The sequence below is a fragment of the Labrus bergylta genome, chromosome 6 (genome assembly GCF_963930695.1).
Source record: "Labrus bergylta chromosome 6, fLabBer1.1, whole genome shotgun sequence".
NCBI classification, from domain to species: Eukaryota; Metazoa; Chordata; class Actinopteri; order Labriformes; family Labridae; genus Labrus; species Labrus bergylta.
Window position 1 is genome coordinate 10,298,759 of NC_089200.1, and position 19,067 is coordinate 10,317,825.

General features: G+C 43.4%; 2 protein-coding genes across 4 annotated transcripts in view; one reads left to right on the forward strand and one right to left on the reverse strand.

Moving 5' to 3' along the window:
• Positions 1-313: 313 nt before the first annotated feature.
• tbc1d7 (TBC1 domain family, member 7) lies at positions 314-5,200 on the forward strand. Of its 2 annotated transcripts, none has more exons than XM_065955699.1 (8): positions 314-540; positions 701-835; positions 1,630-1,710; positions 1,896-2,086; positions 2,946-3,083; positions 3,319-3,464; positions 4,269-4,398; positions 4,483-5,200. In XM_065955699.1, the coding sequence occupies exons 2-8, from the start codon at positions 724-726 to the stop codon at positions 4,567-4,569; spliced, it is 885 nt and encodes a 294-aa protein (XP_065811771.1). In that variant the 5' UTR covers positions 314-540; positions 701-723; the 3' UTR covers positions 4,570-5,200. The 2 variants fall into 2 exon arrangements, with proteins under 2 accessions (XP_065811771.1, XP_020512033.2); XM_020656377.3 differs by having other exon boundaries at positions 315-540; positions 723-835.
• The window catches only part of phactr1 (phosphatase and actin regulator 1), a 36,837-nt gene continuing 22,741 nt past the window's right edge, over positions 4,972-19,067 (reverse strand). For both annotated transcript variants that reach the window (XM_065955697.1, XM_020656364.3), the window contains exons 2-13: positions 15,644-15,808; positions 11,758-11,838; positions 11,432-11,548; positions 11,138-11,338; positions 10,786-11,047; positions 9,588-9,802; positions 9,172-9,328; positions 8,339-8,394; positions 8,186-8,247; positions 6,818-6,958; positions 6,651-6,727; positions 4,972-6,457 (exon numbers count right to left, since the gene is read on the reverse strand). In XM_065955697.1, coding sequence (XP_065811769.1) covers positions 6,442-6,457; positions 6,651-6,727; positions 6,818-6,958; positions 8,186-8,247; positions 8,339-8,394; positions 9,172-9,328; positions 9,588-9,802; positions 10,786-11,047; positions 11,138-11,338; positions 11,432-11,548; positions 11,758-11,838; positions 15,644-15,808 — 1,550 coding nt within the window. In that variant the 3' untranslated portion in view covers positions 4,972-6,441. The remainder of the gene's footprint in view (positions 6,458-6,650; positions 6,728-6,817; positions 6,959-8,185; positions 8,248-8,338; positions 8,395-9,171; positions 9,329-9,587; positions 9,803-10,785; positions 11,048-11,137; positions 11,339-11,431; positions 11,549-11,757; positions 11,839-15,643; positions 15,809-19,067) is intronic.

Consider the following 19,067-nt stretch of genomic DNA (forward strand, 5'->3'; position numbering starts at 1 on the left):
ATGTCTTCTGTCCTTACTTAAAGGGGAGTCGTTATAAAGTGCAATTGCGGTAGGTAAAAAAGTATTTTTAAATCTGTTGAGTTGATGGAGTTAAAAAATAATTTGTTGTTTTATTTTTTATTTTTTTTACCTTTTTCCCAATATTTTCTGCTTGAATAAATGTTGTTTTAAAGCAACATCAAACGAGGGGGACTGATGTTGTACTGAATACCAGAAGTGCTGTAATTCGCCCAACCCTCAGAAGTAGTACACCCTCCACACCAGTAGGTGGCGGAAATGCACCGATTCGTTGCTTGCCGACCGCCAATAACCTCACAGAAGAAGAAGAAGGTTCGATATCAACAAGAGCAGGAGGCATGTAGCTGACAGGGTCGACTTTTTTTTTTTTTTAACCTCAAAAAGTTTGGCTCTACGCAAACGTCAACCACGTATATGTCACTTAAACAAGCGCTCTTGTTCATTTTCAAGCCACAGGCGGGTTGCACGTAATGCTATGTAGCTCGTTGTGCTGACTAGCTGGCTTACTAACACCTCAGCAAGGTAAGACTGTAAATTCAATTAAGGAATGTATACATGTATTGTGCTTTCATACTCGTGTTATCATTCACCTACAGTAAACACCAGACTGTCTGTACGCGCTAAATGTTGCGGTCTTGTTTTTGTATCTGTCATATAATTGAAGATAAGGCTGCTTTCTCAGGGTGTTTTGTAAAATGTGACAGGATGGCCGATGACCCACAGAGAAACTTCCGCTCGGCCTATTATGAGAAAGTGGGTTTCAGGGGAGTAGAGGAGAAGAAATCACTGGAAATACTGCTCAAGGACAATCCCCTCGGTAGGTAACAGTTCACATTCACCTGCATTAAACGAACAGTGTGATGAGATGAGATGAGATTCAGCTTTATTGTCATTACACATATAGAAGTTTAGAGGAACGAAATGAGGTTTGGCTTCTCACCAGAAGTGCAAATAAGCAGAAAGTGCAAGAATCTGTGCTATGTACAAGTAATTACAGAATTTACAGATGTAGACTAAAAAAAAAGTGAATTATTGGGTATATATGGCTGGATTAATGGGATGCTATAAATATAAATAAATGCTGTAAATAAAAGTATATTCTTCAGATCATAATATACAGATTAAGGTGCAGTGAGCATGCTATACTAGATTACAGATAGTATACAGAGTATGGACATATTGTGCAGGTCGATAACTTATTGAGGTGACTATAATACAATAATACAGGTGTATGACCAGGAGGAGTGGTGGGGGGATGATGGGTGTGAGGTGATGTGCAGGGGAAGGGGGGGTCAGCAGGGAGGGGCGGAGTTCGGGAGGGAGACAGAGTTCAGTAGAGAGGTAGAGAGACAGCTCTGGGGAAAAAGCTGTTCCTCAGTCTGCTGGTTCTGGTCCGGAAAGCTTCTGAAACGCCTACCGGAGGGCAGGAGGGCAAACAGTCTGTGGGCAGGGTGGGAGGAGTGGGAGGATGCCGTGAGCTCGCCGCAGACGGATCAGACGGCGCAGTGATGGAGCACATACTATCACTATGTTAAGGACATCAGGATGGATTTTGATGAATGTCAGGGTGCGTTTCTGTCTTGGTTTGAGATGTTTCCACTCTTCTCACAGATCTAGAAAAGCTGAGCACCTTCAGTCAGAGGTTCCCCCTCCCCTCCATGTACAGGATCCATGTGTGGAAGGTATTGTTGGGTAAGTAAGAACAGGGCTGCTACTAATAGTTGATGTAAAAACATAATCAAATGATCCACTGATACATTGGGATGTGGTGTGCACAGGCCAAACAAGTCCATTGTCCATGCAAAAGGTCTGCAAAGAAACATGTTGCCTGTCTTGCGCTGGTGAAACACACAAACAACTCGCCTGTCCCCCCGCAGGTATCCTCCCTCCCCACAGTGACTCTCATGCTCTGGTTGGAGGCTACAGGAAGGAGCAGTACCAGGACATCCTGGAGGCTCTGGAGGTGATGAGGTACATCAACTCCTCCACACCATCCACCCACATCTACCTTCGCATGTTCCAGCTGGAGAGCCAGATTCTTCCGCGGTGCTCCGAGACCTCTGCCCCGGTAAGATGAAGTACAACCAGAGTGATGTGTCGTATAAAAGAACAGAAAAACATTGCAATGATTGATGTTTGTTAGAAGTTCAAGGCCTTGCAGAAGAATATCTACATAATCCAATATGACAGTTGTTAGAGCCACTATCTGAAAATACAAGTTTATTTGTTAAACATTTAAATTGTGTTGCTCATCATTTTTAACGAGTGTTAGACTTGAATAGATACAGCAAATATGTATGTTTCCTGTGTCTAAAAGACTGAATAACATCATGTAGAGGTAAGTTACATAGAGAGAGCTGCAGTAGGTTGGAGAGCACATCGTTTTTCTACGCTGTGACGATGTTATGTAACGTGTTAACTTGATTAAACTGGATTACATTGCCTGTCATTTGCATCACACATCACTACTCTGCCTCCTGCTCGTCAGTGGTGAACTTTCTGAAGGAATGCCATTGCAACAGTTGTGTTTAAGATGATAAGGTGAGGGTCATATGCAGGGCCAACATGGATGGGGGGTCTTCTTGACCAAATGTTAGCAGAGGTGGAGAGACTTTAAGTCAGCTACACAATCAAGTTAATACACTGTTAGGAGTTAAAGGTGTCCGTAAATTTGATCTGACTTTTGACTGCCTGCAGGGATCTCCTTTCTTGTTTAACAATTTTACTGTTTGAATTCTATCTTTTGCATTCAAAGCATGAATATCAAATGGCATAGCTGATTTTGTATTTTTGCAATTTTTTTTTTTTTATTGATCGAGTAAATGGGTAACCAATACTCTTAACTACTTCTTTTAGGTCCCTCATACTTTAACTTCCCTTCACCTCCTGTTTTCCTTTGTGCTGTTGTGTCTGATCAAATGTATCAGGATGAAGAGAACGAGGACTTCCTCTCCGTCAGTCGAGCCATGGAGGAGATCGTAGACGATCCTGTCGACTGCTATTGGCTAATCAAATGTTTCGTGAATCAGTTTCACACCAAGTTTGGTGACTCAATACCTCACCTGGTGAGTGATACTCCATCTTACAGCGATGAAGCAAACCTGTTTCAATAGACTGAGATTATCTTGGTGTATTACCGTGTCAGAAAGTACGACTCTATATGGTGTTAAACAACTATTACCAATAATAATTATTCAATTCAGAAGCTATCTGACAACGACTCACGATGCAGGTTTTTTTATCTGCATGCGTAAAGGTGAAATAAGACACTTTGTTTCCTCCTGTTCGGTCCCTGTGCAGCCAAAGAGTCTGGAGCATTATCTGAGTCAGGAGGAACCTCGACTGCTGAACCACCTGAAGAACAGCGGAGCACTCGCTCAGCTGCCGTACAGCCTGTGGTTCAGACGCTGCTTTGCCGGCTGCCTGCCTGAATCCAGCCTGCAGAGGTCAGTAAACCAATTATCATGACATCACATGCACGTTAACCCCACACAAAGCAAAGATTCAGACCATCTTTTCTCGTCAGCAACCTTTTTATTGATACTTCTTCAGACATCCACCACCATGATGATATTTAAGCTTCTCTGAGAGATCTTCAAAACACGTTTCTGCTTCAGTCTTCACACTGTGATCGGGCTACAATTTATGTCGTTTGACATTATCACTAAGTTAATTTACACATTTATGAAAGGGTTAATCTGGTAATTTTAACTTTTTTTTAAGGTCTTAATGATTAACGGGTTAAACAAAGATTTGGGATTGTTGGGGTAGATCACCTCAGCCATCAGGGCTAAACAGGCTGTATAAGCTACAGAGGTCGTAGCCCGTTCAAAGTACATCCACTACAAGTTGTTGTGTTTCTTTTTTTGCAAGTCTCAGATTGTGATTCTTTGCGTCTGGCAACATGACAGAAAGGAGATACTGGTACCTTTTGAAGATAAAAAGTAAGATGCTTTAGTTGAACTAGAACCTCACTCTCAAGTCTCTGGAGTGGTGGTTTTATTCGCAGGAGGAATGTAGCAGGAACTCTTGACTTTGCTAATGCCCTTAGCTTTACCAAAAATAAAGATAATTTTACTGCACCGCTGTCATTCACTGCACAGGAGAAAATATCAAAATATCAGATGCTGGATAGATTTGTGACGCCTTCAGGAGTAATGAGAGGTTACATCATTCCCAATCCTCTGATATACAAATGAAAACCAACAGTCTTCATACTGCTCAGTAATCTAAGCTGTGATTGTTTCCAGGGTGTGGGACAAGGTGATCAGCGGCTCCTGCAAGATCCTGGTGTTTGTCTCTTTGGAGATCCTGCTCAGCTACAAGATCATCTTGATGGGCATCAACCGGCCGGAAGGCATCGTCAAGTTTCTGTGCAATGTGAGTGAAAGACCGAGCCAGCACTCTTACTAATGATTGTCCACAGAATAGAAATACAATGCCAGATTTTTTCCCTTTCCCCAGATACCGCAGGAAAACACAGACGCCATCGTGACGAAAGCAATCGACTTGTGGCACAAATATTGCGGCACTCCGATGCACGCCGTGTAGACGCATGGAGCTCCTCAGAGATTTTCCAGGACTTACTCCTTAACTCCACTGAGACACTAACAGACTGTGGCGTTTGGGGGGGATGTTTTTTTTCTGCATGAATGAACAGAAAACTCATCACGGGCTACTTTTAATAAGCGTGAGAAGTTGGGGGCTACTTTTCATACTGACAGGACAATTCCCAGCGTTCCCCAAAGAAGAGAAACTATGTGTGGAAGAGCCTCGAGTGCATGAATGAACACTGAAAACAAAGAAGCCGATGAATGTGAATGCAGCCTGTTTGATAAACTTATTTTTTTTTAATAAGTTTCTTTCTTTAAGAAACTGCATACATCATAGAAGACTCACAATAAATTAATACTCACATGCAGTTTTTTCTGCTTTACAAAAAAAAAACATCTGAAAAGTCACACTTCCTTTCTTTATGTACAACTTTTAGAATTCTGAGAATCTCTCAAAACATTTCAATCGACAAGAGGCAGTGATGTGACAGACTCTTGTACACACACGATTCTCACTCTCTCTCTCACACACACACACACACACACACAGATAACAGATAAACCAGTTCTCCCAGTATAATGGTCACCTCCATTTCATGAACCTGTAAACAATAAAAACATGAAAAGTATGACGGCTGAGTTCTCAGCTTTTTGTACCAACAACATTTGTAATAAAAATGTGATAGAAAAAAAGTTTGTCGCCGAGTTCAGCAACATTGAACTCTGTCCTCAGATAAAATATTCTGTTATCAAACGACATGACTGAATTATGTGATTTTTAAATCCCTGTAAACGATACTGCAGGCAAAGTGACGCAGCGGGTTACTGAACTCTGAGATGCATTCAGGATCCAAACGTCCACAGCAAGTTAAGTTGCTTTGGTTTACCAAACGGAGATCTAAAGTGGGAAAGTGTTGCAAGCTCTGGAATGCAGCCACAAAGCAGGTGGAGAAAAAAAAAAAGAAGTGAAATCTGAAATTATTGCTGTTGATTGATGTGTTTGTGACGGGGGATGTTGACTTTTTCTGTAACTGGCCGGCAGAAATGAATTTGAGTTTGTAGACGTTTTGGTTTGAGATTTAGCAGCCTACAACAGCAGTCATCTGTTGGAATATTTAGATTATTCTGGTGAGTTAAAACATTGGCTGTTTTCGAAACTGCCTACTGAATACTACTCCCCCTGTACAGTGTGTGCCAGTGATGACAGTAAACTAATCAGACCTATTTTATTTTTTGTACCAGGCTGTAAAGATGTTAATTTATGCTGTAAAAACAGATTTTTTGCCTGTTGTGTGTATGTGAAGTCAGCCTCAAGTGGACTCTGGAGGAAGTTTTGGCCAAATCAGTACATACTTCTAGTGTAGTAGGAGGTTTTGAAAACAGCCACAGAGAATGTCGTCTGTGACAACACAAGCAAACCTCTCAAAGAAAAGAGTCCAGTAAAAAAAAAAGTGTGAGAACATGATTAAAGGCAACTAAACAATCCATTTGTACAAAATTCAAAAATAAGAAAAAGTCCCATCTTCACCTTCACATCCTCGACATTGGCACAGATTCTGTTTGATGTGAGTGCTGCAAAGTAAACAAATCGCCTTCTTCATAAAAAAACTGAAAAGCCTTTGAATATCAAGAAGTCTTTAAAATCTCCTCTGAAGGGAGACACCAGGTGAGAGTTTGAATCCATCTGCACTTGTAAAAGACTTTGTTCTGGTTTCCTGTGAAGATGGCAGCACACAGGTTGCGTTCATTCTCCAGTTTGTCGTGTTGAAGTCGACACCGGAGAGGCGAGCAGTCAGCACGAGGGCAGCAGGTAGCGATCTGAGACTCGGTGTAGGAGGAGAAAGCGCGGCCGCGGTCGGACTGAACCATTTTATGGCCGGTGAAACCTGCAGGGAGACACGACATGAAGTCAAGGAGGAAGTGAGCGCCTTCTAAGAGACTGCTGTGGTCTCTTATTTAAGTCCACAGAGAAATATCTGAAGGATCAGCACTATTTGGTTCAGACAGGAAAAAGAAACGAGTGCTTCCTGGACTCAAAAAGAGACGCTCTGTAAGTGGGTGCCAGTGTTTTCATCTCACCTGGTCAGATGCCGACTCGACTCGTGCACCTCCATCTCTGTGCTTTTAAACTCGTTCAGCTCCTTCCTGATGGCAGCCTGAACGACACACAAACAAAACCTGATCATGTACACAGTAAACCTACTGAGGACTACTGTTAAACGGAGAATAATGCGAGATCATCTGACCTTATCAGCAGCTGTTAGTCGCGTCCACGGCTTGTCTGCTCGCCTGTCGTAGTCCTGAGCCTCGGCCACCTCCACGTAGTCGCTGAAGCGGATCAGGATCTTCGCCTCCCTCAACTCCTCCACGGTCGGCCTCTGGCTGAGCTGGAGAACACAAATAAACAAAACGGGGGTCATTCAAGTCTTTACCCTGCTACATCTCTGTGCCGAAATTGGCCATCTCCACTCCATCAATTTTTAATTCATATCTAGTAAGAGTATTAAGAGATACAATAAGTGTTAACCTTATCTCTGTTTTCTTTACAATAAAATCAGTCAACACATTGCTAACAAATGTAAAAATACTAATTTTTAAAGAGAAGAAAATGCAATCTTATTCCAAGCACAGTTAAAGTTAATGATGAGTTTATAAAGGAAGTAAAACAAACTTTAAAAAGAAATGTCAACATGGAACATTTGAATGAAAATAAAGAAAATTAATTCTGCTTAGTGACAACATGGGACCAGAAACCCCACAGCTTTGCTAAAATTATTTTTAAAAAGCTAACATAAATGCCATTAAAGGTCACATATTCTGCAATATCCACTTCACCATGTTTTAATAACACTAATATGTGTTTCTAGTCTGTCTACAAAACCCCCCAATGATGGAAAAAGTCCATCCTCTCCATCATTTGCCTGCTCCACTTTTCAGAAAATGTGTGCTCAAACAGGCTGTTTGGAGATTTTCCCTTCATGACATCACAAAGGGCAGAAAATCCTCCCCCAGGGGGGTGACACTCCCACAGCTAGGTGTTTGTTCTTCCCTCTGAGTCTGCCTTCTCACCGTAAACAATAGGGCATGGAGCGAGAAAGCCCGAGACACCCAAGCCCTTTGAGAGAGGGGGCGTGGTCAGACACAGCTCATTTACATTTAAAGCTACAAACACAGAAACAGCCTGTTCTGAGCAGGGCTGAAATAGAGGGGTTTATAGGCATGATCAAATACAGGATCAGAGTGGATTTAGAACAAGAAACTTCACACACATGTTTTGGGGAGCTCTGGGACTTAGTTAAACTGGTTGAAGAGGAAGAGAATATGTGACCTTTAAAAGCGGGATTTATGATGTTAAAAAAAAAATCCAATTCACAGGAATAAAAAAATCCTCCCAGCACAGATGAAAATTTGTGTTTCTCCCCAGTAGACCAGTGGGGTTGGTTTCAAAAACTGTTAGGCACACTCACACAGACACACACACACTTAGATGATGTAACAGGCGATACTATCAAGCCTTTCATGAGAGTGCTGGTTCAGTCGCCACGGCAACCATGTTCATATTTGCGGCTGCGCTTAAGAAGAACCTTCGAAGCCTTCACCTGTGTGTCTCTTACCTTTTTGGATAAATGTCTCTTGATCTCCCTCTTCTCCTCCTGCTCCTCCAGATCGTTCCGAGCTAGAGGAACAAGAACGAGAGCGTCATCTCACACACACACACACACACTCAGAAGAATAATTGTGTATCATTATTGTTGTGCATCTCTTACGTTTGAGTATGTTTCTCTGCTCCAGCTCCTCTGCTGTCGGCCTCTGACTCAACCGCCTGAAAAGAAGGAACATGTTTATACACAAAACATTTTTCTGGGACTTAAAAAAATAAAGAAAATTGTTTTCTTTCAAAGCATCATCACTTTCTGCAGAATCTCATTGGTTGTAATTGTATGGAGAGACACCCTGAACGGTAGATCGTGAGTGTGACCATAAAGGACAGGATGAACTAAAAGTGAGAGGTTGTGAGCAATGAGTCATCTCTTTTATGAAGCATTATTAAATGCATTTTTAAATCAATAGAAATGTAAGGTAAATATAAGCGATATTTTAAACCTAAATAAAGCAGAAATCCAGTCTATCCTGTGTAAATGTCTCTTTGAGTCATGACTGTCTACAATGAGTGAGAAGCTCATTATTAGCTCATTATGTTATTTGTTCCTTTTGTTAAAACGTAACTATGTTACTCTAAATGTCTAATTTAGAGTAAATTGCAATTTCTACCGATCAGTCCCTCTGGCAGTGAGAATCAAATTGATGTGGCCTCTCTTGGCAACCAAAGATGCTCGTCCCTGCTCTACACTGTACTCAACTTTCTATTCCCCACACGTCTGCTCCTCCGGCAGCAGCTCCTCAGCTTTAATCTCTCTCCTCCTCACTCCATTTGCACTCATCATCCATCATCTGCTCCCCTCTGTGGCCAGGTCACATCAATCACGGCTAACATGGAGCTGAAGCACTTTACAGGTGAACTGCCGCCTGCATGAGGAGTAATGTGTGTGCTCTCTTCATGTGAAATCTCTGCATGCGTATGTATGCTCAAGACGCTCACCTGGTCAGTTTGGTGGCTGTTTGCTGTCGGAACTCGAGTCTCTCCTGGTCCGACTGCATCGGCAGGATGTTTTTGTCCTCCAGATCCCTCTTGGTAGGACGGTTACTCAGTTTGATGGCCAGAGAGTCCTTCCGTAAAACCTTCATGGCCAGTGAGCCTGCAACGATCACGACCGTAACAACAACTGATTAAAAAAAACGTCATATAAGCAGAAAGGTCATTATTTCTGCACTTGGAAAATGTCACATGAAGTCTTTAAGTGTCGGTCAATCTGTAATATCAGATCTTAAGAGAGTTTGTTGTTGAGACAGATCACCATAAAAACATGAGACTAAACGCTCCCTCTATATACTGTAATCAAAGTTACAGTCATTGTAAGTAAGGACACAATGAGGAGATTGACCGAAACCACCTACTTGTAAAAAATGTATCATCATCCTCTTCCTCGTCCTCATCCTCTTCCTCCTCATCATCTTCCTCTTCCTCCTCGTCTTCCTCCTCCTCCTCCTCCTCGTCCTCTTCCTCGTGCGTGTACCTGCCGGACGGGTCATGGTAGTCCGTCTGGTTGGGGAGGTTCTCTTTGTTGTCGTCACACTCGATCATCACCGCGGGAACGGTATGCATCATGGAGCTGCAGGATGGAAAACGGGTGAAAGAGGTTCAGAGGTTAGTGCTCAATGCTGCATGAAGATGTGAAATAAACAGGAGAGCTGTACGGGAGAGTGTGACAAGAGCCTCTTGAGTCGGCCAAAATGAGAGAGAGGGGTTTAAAAAAAATAAACAGGTAAACATCCAAGATGCACATCGGTAAGCAGAGCCTAGCTCTGAGCTTATTTCTGTGGAGACAGGCCGACCAATCATAGTGATGGATGTGGAGGAGAGAGGATGGAACCTGTGCGCTGCAGTTAATAAAAGAGCAGGGTGATGAAAAACTGTTTTTTACTTATATTTCACCAGTGACAGGATACTTCTTCTTCACGCAGCAAAACAGTTAAAGAGTTTCTGTTCAGCCAGTCAAAATTTCATGATTTTAATTTCCTTATAAGGTCCAATCAGAAAGATATGTAGTGAGTGAAATGATAAAGTGACCTTACTATATGATCAGACATTAAGGAAACATGCTTTGTTGAAGTGCTGGCTTCTCTGACAACAACGCAGCAGCCAGTATGTCCTCCTTCTAACTTTAGATTCTGGTCCTAAATGCTCTGGAATTGTTTGGACCAGAGAAGGTAGGCGGTTTAAACGCACCCCCACACAGCCGTTTTGGACGCCCCTCAGTTTGCCAGATATGAGAGCAGTTATCAGGTCAAACCAACAGGTGTTGCAGTGATGGAAGCGGGCAAGAGAACTGGTTCAGATAGAAGTGATTGTACCCGACCTAAAAAGCCTCTGCATGTTTCTAATAAGCTCCACGAGCAGAAACGTGCTCAAACTAGGATCAATATTGGAGATGCTTTTTGAAAAATGGAGAGAGGTTAGAACGCAGGAAGAATTTAAAACCGATGCAGAGCTGGCTAAACACTGAAGCTTCGGTGGCAGGATATTAATGTTCTTTAAGATGATTAACCTGATAACCTGGTGGGGGTTTTGATCTCTGCATCAGATGCTCCTCACCTCTCAAACCTCTGCATGGTGAGGGCCAGGGTCTTGTTCAGCTCCTCTATGATCCGGCTGGGGGGGTGGAGGGCGACAGGAAGCGTCCCGTAATGCAGGGAGTGGCCGCCCATTGAAGTGTGGCTGGGAGGGGCGGGGCACTTCTGGAAGGCTAGTGGAGAGGGCTCCATGCTCCCGGCAGGTACGGAGATAAGGAGCTTCTTTGGAGGTAGAGGAGGAGATAACTTCACTGACATACACGGCAGCTTCACCGGGGCTCCGTCTGCATGGAACGTGAAGGGTGAATTAAAGGATTAGACATGCAAACGTCGAACCACATAAGCAATTATCGGCGTGCTGTTGGTAAGCGTACCTGTCATGTGATTAGGTAGCCTGTTGAAGGGTTTGGGTGGCAGCGCAGGAGGTTGTTTGTGTAGCGTGGGAGGTCTGTGCGGTGACTCGGCGCCATCAGACGGGTAAACCGTTGACTTCTTTGTGGGCGGACCCTGGATGGATTTTTGGCCGTGGTCCTGTTGACATGCACCGTCACCGGACATCTGAAACTCCAGAGAGCCTGAGGAGAGGAAAAGGAGAACTGACACACTCTGACGCTGTGATGTAAAATCAGAGAAAAGACGACATCGACGCTGAGGCTCTGCTGACTTACCTCCAGCCGCTCCCTCCATCAGCTCTGAATTCTCACACTCTGACAGGCTGGAGCCGAGCACCGGAGAGCGCCCGTTCTCCATCTTCACCTCTTCTCGTACGACCGAGCAAGAGCCGTCTGTGAGAACAGAGAGCAGAGAGCCGGACATGTTAAGAGTCAAACATGGCCGAAGAGTATTGATCTGCTTATACTAAGTTAAATGAACATGGATAAACAACAGAAAGAACAAAGGAATCTAAACACTCATACAAAATCACAATCAGCATGAACCTTTTTACAGGACTGTCCCACATGTAACGGATCACCTTGGTTTTCCTGAGCCTCACCTTTCTCGTACACCTCCTTCAGCACCCCCTTCTTGATGAGCTCCTCTCTGCTCTGACGGGTCGACATTTTCCTCTCCAGCACTGAGGGAACAGAGACAACACGACGTTGTCAGGGACGCCGTCAGGCCACTCATGATCGGCATGTGTCAGGTGGGACTTTCTGCCTCCATCATTACTACTGACTGGACCTCTGAGGGTTAACATGGCCTCACTGTCAGCTAAGAGAGCAGCATGACGTTTGGGGCAGAGCTTATAATGGGACGTTTAATCTTCTACATTTCATCGTTGAATTACTGAAGCAGGAAACCAGAAACGTCATGAAATAAAATGAAGACCATTAGATCACGTTTATTTAAATGATATGACATATTTATTTCTGCTCCATGAAGGGTACAAAGCTCCTCTGATCGTAAATATTGTCCTCAAGTGACTAATGACAGAAGGTGAATGTAAAACGTGAGGAAACAACATGAAGCATTGGGGGAATAAACTCTTAAGTTCCTGTTACTCTGACTAAACAAAGAGGGGAAGCCATTTAAGGAAGGTCAGCACAGAAACAAACGTTTCCACTGAATAAGAAACCAGAAGTTCAAACCATTTTGCAAATGTTACAAAAAAATAAAGAGAACTTTGTTATTGTGACTCTACACAACTTAAACAGTACAGAGGTGTTTATCAGAGGGCAATGAACAACAGTTTAAATGGTAAATGGACTTAGCTTATATAGCGCTTTTCTAGTCTTTTACACCACATGTCACACCTACCCATTCATTCCCTTTCGCACACTGATGGTAGTGGTCGCTATGTAGTATCATCCATCAGAAGTAACTAATGCCATTCATACACCGCCACCGATGTCGAACCCTCGACCTTCCGGTTGAGAGGCGGCGACTCTACCAACTGAGCCACAGCCGCCTGCAAGTTTACACATGAGGCGATCGCTATCCTCCAAAGCTCTCACTTTTTCACAAGAAATGAAAGACTGTTTCACTGTATCAGACGATGATGGAGCGTGAATAAAGAGTTATCATTTGAGCTAAACACAAGGTACTTGTGCACAACACCTCGAGAGGGCCGTACAGTGACCTCCAGCGCCCAAGAGTCCACCCCCTCTCCATGCTGGCTCTCACCACACATCTACCGACACATAGAATTTCTATTTCCGACCACATGGCCATCACGGCCCAATTAAGTCGACCTGGACTGACATGATGGCAGGGGTCCAGCAGAGACACATGGAGCTCTCAGCGTGCAGTCACCTGTTTGTGCAAGCGTACTGTACCCTGTCCTCTGTGTTTTATTTTGCATACAGAGACAGGAAGCATGTTCCAGGGACCTGCTGTGACAGCTGGGAGAACAGCTTGACTGTAGGAAGCCTCTCGTCGGCCCTCTGCTGCGCCTCTCACTGAGAACAGGATGTCAGAGCCAGCTGAGAAACAACAACAACAGCTCCCAGATCAGACTCTTCCCTCTATCTCACAGCGTTCTGCACAAAGCATATTGTAGCCGAGAAACCAGACGTAAGTATCTAAAATGACATTCTCCTCTGATGCCGAGGTTAACGTCACTCTAGAGGAAGAGTTCATTCGTTTAGGGTCGTCATTTAACGCTGATTTGTAGCTGCAGTTAACCGCAGCTGCTGTGTTGTAGCGCTGTAATTAAAAGCTTTTATCCATCTCGTCTGGGATGGGAATAATAAATGTAAATGGTGTACAATTAGATTTTTCAGTACGCCTTATTCCCCTACAGATCACTCATTATACCTTTCTATGTTTGCAGCGTATATTTTGACTTCTGATCTTCTCTTACATTAGATTTTTTTAATATATTTTTATGCATACATTATGTAGAGATACATTGTTGGACATGGTAAGCATCCATATTTGCCACAAAGCATACTAAATAGCATGTAAAGTGAGAGTTAAAGAGGACAAATTATCCACCTTTTCCACCTTTTTAAACAGTCCCCTGTGGTCTGAATGAAACATCTGTGCTGTGCTTTGGTCAAACTATAACATGAATCAAGCACCAGAGGAGGTTTGTGACCCTGTATAAACCAGCTCTCTCAGAACGCTCTGTTTTGGTGTGTGTGTCTCTTTAAATGTAATGAGCCCTCCCCTGAGTTTTCCCGGTACACATCACTCCTTCGCTAGCGAGAATAAAATGGTGGACCTGTGCAAAAGTTTTGCTCTAGGCTTGGGGTGGAGTCCATGGGTGGAGATACCAGAGGAGGGAAGGGGATTTTTTTTTTACCAGAATCCCACTGTGACATCATAAGGAGAGCCGATTTGAAACAGAGCATTTTTCTCTGTGTTCTAAGTAGGGGTGTAAAGGTACACTTACTCGGACCAGACCGTTTCGGTACAAGGCCTTCGGTCGGGTCCGCACGCCGACCGATCCGAGTACACGCGGAACAAAAGTGCTTTAATCTGTGTTCCCACACGGACCGCAAAGCGGAAACACGCCTCAGGGTGGAGGAAGGCTGCGGTCGCTGGTATGGGACACAGCATTTAGTTAGTAACTTGTAAAAAAGTTCAAACATAAACTGTGCAAACTCTGCAGATTAGTAGTTCCTCGAGTCCTGTCGGTTTGGACAGTTGCATATAACCGAGATGGAGTTCTTTTTACAGACTTACGCTTAAGTTTCGATGATCCCGCTCCAACAGCGGTGCGGCGCAAAAGGGGAGACGCGTCTGTGTGGGAGCATAACCTGCAGCATGATAGAATGAAAACCCTCCCTCCCCATTGCTACGATAATGGACAAAGAGACGTTGACAAGACGAGAGTAGTGGGCCGTCGTTGTTCAGTGGACATCGGGTACGTCGCAGGCAACACCTCCAACTTATTAAAGCACTTGAAAAGGCACCACGCGAACGTAAACATCACTGCAAATAGGAAAAAACTAACCGCCTTTGCTAGTAATTCTGAACGGACCAAAGCCATAACAAATGCCATTGAATTTCTTATATCGACAGAGGGAAATATTAATAGTTCTGCGATGAAACTGTCCCAGATGTGATTAGGTTTATTATGTGCTCAAAGGGCATTCAAAAAACAGTTGGCTTAATAAACTAGAAGGTGTCACTGTAATTAAAAAGAAATATTTTTACATATAGGCTATATTAATTACTTCGTTTCATTCTAAAATGCTTTATTATTGGAGACTCTTTTGGTTGAAGGATGCAGCATAAGTTTATTTTATGTTTTTTTTTATGTTTAATTTAAAATGTTATTAAAAAGTAACCTGAGCAGGTGTACAAGTCTGAACTGTCGATGCTGCCCAATGTATAAAAGGGAAATTCTAAATGTTCCTAATAAAGAAAAAAAAGTGTTGCATCAGGTCCCTTTACTGTACCGAAAATGTACCGAACCGAAACTTCAAAACTGAGAACTGTACCGAACCGAAATTTTTGTGTACCGTTACACCCCTAGTTATAAGACTTGTGCAGACCACAGACAAAGGACTGGATTGATTTATTTCACATTTTGTGGGTCGGTATACACTCAGGTTACCCGAATATATGTTCAAAAACACTGTTGATAATATGTCCCCTTTAAAACTAAACCCTCGTGTAAGAAGCAGGCTCATCATCATATTGATGAAGCGGCAGCCTGAGCAGCTAACCCTCAGCCTCCTGGTGTTTCAGCAGCCTTACATAATCACAATCATACTCTGTAGATCTTTGCTGCAGCTTTATATCAACCTCCTGCTCGGCGGCTCAGCCCCTCTGAGCTGCCATTCATCAACGCTTCTGTTGCTCGATATGACGCCGCTATTTATCTCCTGTCTGTCGGAGAGGTGAGTGAAGCAGATCACTGCAGGGAGGCGGGGGAAGGGGAGGGAGGGGGCAGGTGATAATGGAGACGTTGTGTTTTCTGCTCTTACCAGCCGACGTTTGTTTGAACTTTTCGCTCTTCTTCTTCCTCCACTTCCAGGGTTTGAAGAGACGTCCCAGCGTGGCAAATTTGCTCCGCCGCCGTATGGGAGGCGTATGTGTGCCTGGAACCAACGAATCAGAGCGCATCGCTGCCAACCTCTCCACCTCCTCAGCTGGAAAACAGAACAGGAACAACAAGGTCATTAACAGGCAGGTAAACAGCTGCAAAATAACACCTCTGGCCTGACCTCTGGAACAATAACAGCAGAATTAAAGCAGGTTTTTACCGGACGAGATTTCCAATAATATGAAGAACAGGTCTACAGCTGCAATAGTAAGCAGATCAATTATTGGGCAATCAACTGAAAGTCAATTACCAACTGGTTTAATGAATAATAATAATCAATGATTGAGGTCTGTCAATAAGCTCACAATAAGACACACTGACAAAACAGTCAGCTTTTATTATCAGCAGATATCACAGAGATATCCGTCTAAGTGACGACAAAACTTTATTAAGATTAACAGCATTTAAAAAAGATACGAGATGAAGCAAAAGTGAGACGTTAAAACACAAAATAAATGAACATGGAGCGCTACCGACACAACTTATAATGCTGAGGACAATTCTTACAGTGAGATAGAAATGTTTAAATGAGGAAGTCTGCCGAGCAGAGCAGGCGCCTCTAAGCGATGTCTGCAGAAGACGTAGCAAAGCAGGCTGTGTCGATTGTTGGCACTCGATGTGGCCATGTGTGCATGATGCTGCTTATCTTCTTGAATAAAGTCATGTGTTTAAAGCAGCCTCCCGGGTACACTGTCAAAGTCATATCAGTGAGGAAACCACAAAGAGAAAGTCTATTTTCTCTCCAGGTCAAAAATCTAACCTCTGTAACGAAAACAAAGGGCCAATATTCTCCTCTTATTCAGCTTTCATGTTGTCAGTCTGTGAAACATAGAGAAGTCTCTTTAAGGCCCCCCTCCCCACATGCCCACTTTCTTCTGATTGGCCAGCTCTCTGGAAGCCTTCAGGGGAGCAGAAAGCTGCAGGGCTGCCAGGAGAGGGCTGCTCTCCAGTGCCAGGAGAAGAGAGTCCATGTAAGAGGTTTCAGCGGATTACGTGGAGGCTTGAAACCGTCATGTAAAATTCTTGGTCTCATTTCGGGGAACTATCATGGGATTTGGAGAAACCAGCTGTTTAGCGCCCTCTATAGACTTATCCTGGGATTACTCCAACATACATTTACCTCCACTGAAAACTCGAAACGTTGCCCACATAACTATGATCATCCAGTTGCGAGTTTTAAAATGGGAATCATTAACATAGGTCAACTTTAAAAGGAAAAACAAGACTTCTAAAGACCTTGACGTAAACTCTAGGGAACCTAGGGTGCACATTTTTTTTGATATTTTATAGGAAAAAATAAGGGATTAATAAAACGACCGGCCAGATTATGAAAACAATCGGCAGTCTCCCTCCTCTAGGTGAAGAGTCCAAGGTGCCCTCCTGCTGTACGACACCCTGCCCTCTAGATGATCCCTCATTTGTCAAAGGAAATCAATCACAGCGCACCATAAATTTAAATTGTGGCACACCCTCGATGACAGAGAGGCTCAGAAAAATCCATTCTGACTTTCATTGTCAGACTTACATTTAAAGAGTTCATTAAAAGTGTGATTACAACAGGGATGATCTTCAGGTTTCGAAATATTCAGGGATCATGCTGCATGTTTACTGCGGTCCAGGACGTCTTAAAAGACACAGTTAAGGAAAACAGATCACTTGTCTGTGACTTAAATGTCAGGGGACAAATTCTCCCAGGGGGCAGTGCATAATCAAGTCAAGTAAAGCTTGTTTGGATCGCAGTTAATCACAGTTAGATAAGGAGGAAAAAACAAAAGGGAAGACGCTTCACTGAGGAGGAAAACCCTGAGCTGTTACGGTGAATTTCCAAGGCAAACATTAACTTTTTTAAATAAAAGTTTGAAGTCTTGTCTAGACTACCTCCTCCACTTTTTCCATTCACCGTCTGGCTCGGAGCTGTAGGTTTTCATCGAGGTCCTACACAGAGCTGGAGTCTCGCTGGAGGCTGTTTCTATACAGCGAGCTCCAGTTTTCCATTTGGAATTACACCTGTCCCATTACACACTACATCGACTCTACACAACGAGGGCATGCGGTCCGAGCCTGAGGCAATGAATCACAAACAGAAGGAGGCAGACATTCAGGAGGCAGCGGAGGATGTAAACACACAAACGCACCAGCAGACACTGACGCACTTATTTGAACAGTTACACTACAGAAGAATGGAAAAACGGTTCACAGGCGGGCAGATCAGAGAGGACTACTTTCATGTGACAGAGAAGGGTTCAAATAAGGCCTGCACGCCATGAGGAAAGTATACAATGTGCTGAAAACTGCCCAGTCATACCGTGTCCAAATGGTTCCAAGGTACTGCAAAACTTTGCTTTAGAAGGTTTAGAGAAATGTTTTAGAGAAATGAGGTCAGCCGTTTTTTAGACATTCAAGACAACAAGACAAATAGTCAGTCCTTTTTTTGTAGAAGCCAAAATGTATCAACATCTGTCAATTCATTAAAGTCAGAATTAAAGGAGCAATCAGTAAGATGTGTAGTGAGTGAAATGATAAAGTGAGCTTACTATATGATCAGACATTAAGGAAACATGCTATGTTGAAGTGCTGGCTTCTCTGACAACAATGCAGCAGCCAGTGTGTCCTCCTTCTAGGCGGTTTTAAGGCACCCCCCACGCAGCCGTTTTGGACGCCCCTCGGTTTGCCAGATATGAGAGCAGTTATCAGGTCAAACCAACAGGTGTTGCAGTGATGGAAGCGGGCAAGAGAACTGGTTCAGATAGAAGTGATTTCACCCGACCTAAAAATCCTCTGCATGTTTCTAATAAGCTCCACGAGCAGAAACGTGCTCTAACTAGGATCAATATTGGAGATGCTTTTGAAAAATGAAGAGAGGTTAGAACGCAGAAAGGTTTACTGACCGATGCAGAGCTGGATAAACACTGAAGCTTCAGCGTCCACCACATGGCACCCTGTGTGAGCATCAACTCTAGAGAGGAGGGGGCAGGGGGAGACAGCTCTCTGCAATGTTTTGACTTTAGACTGCAGCACCCATTTGAAACACTAGGTGTCAGAATTACATATTGCTCCTTTAATGGTACACAGCATCTTTGATTTTAATTTTTGATCAATTCCAAACTTAGACTAAAATATTGACAATTTCAGATTAGCATTATTAATGAGAATTTCTCAGAAAGGTCTATGAAAACATGACATCAGTGGTGAGGTGGGACGAACAACCATTGTGAAGCAGTCAGAGGCTACAGACAGGAGAGGATGTCAGCATCGAGGTGGCCTTGTTACAACAGAAATGTCAGTTCAGATCTGTCGCCGCTCAG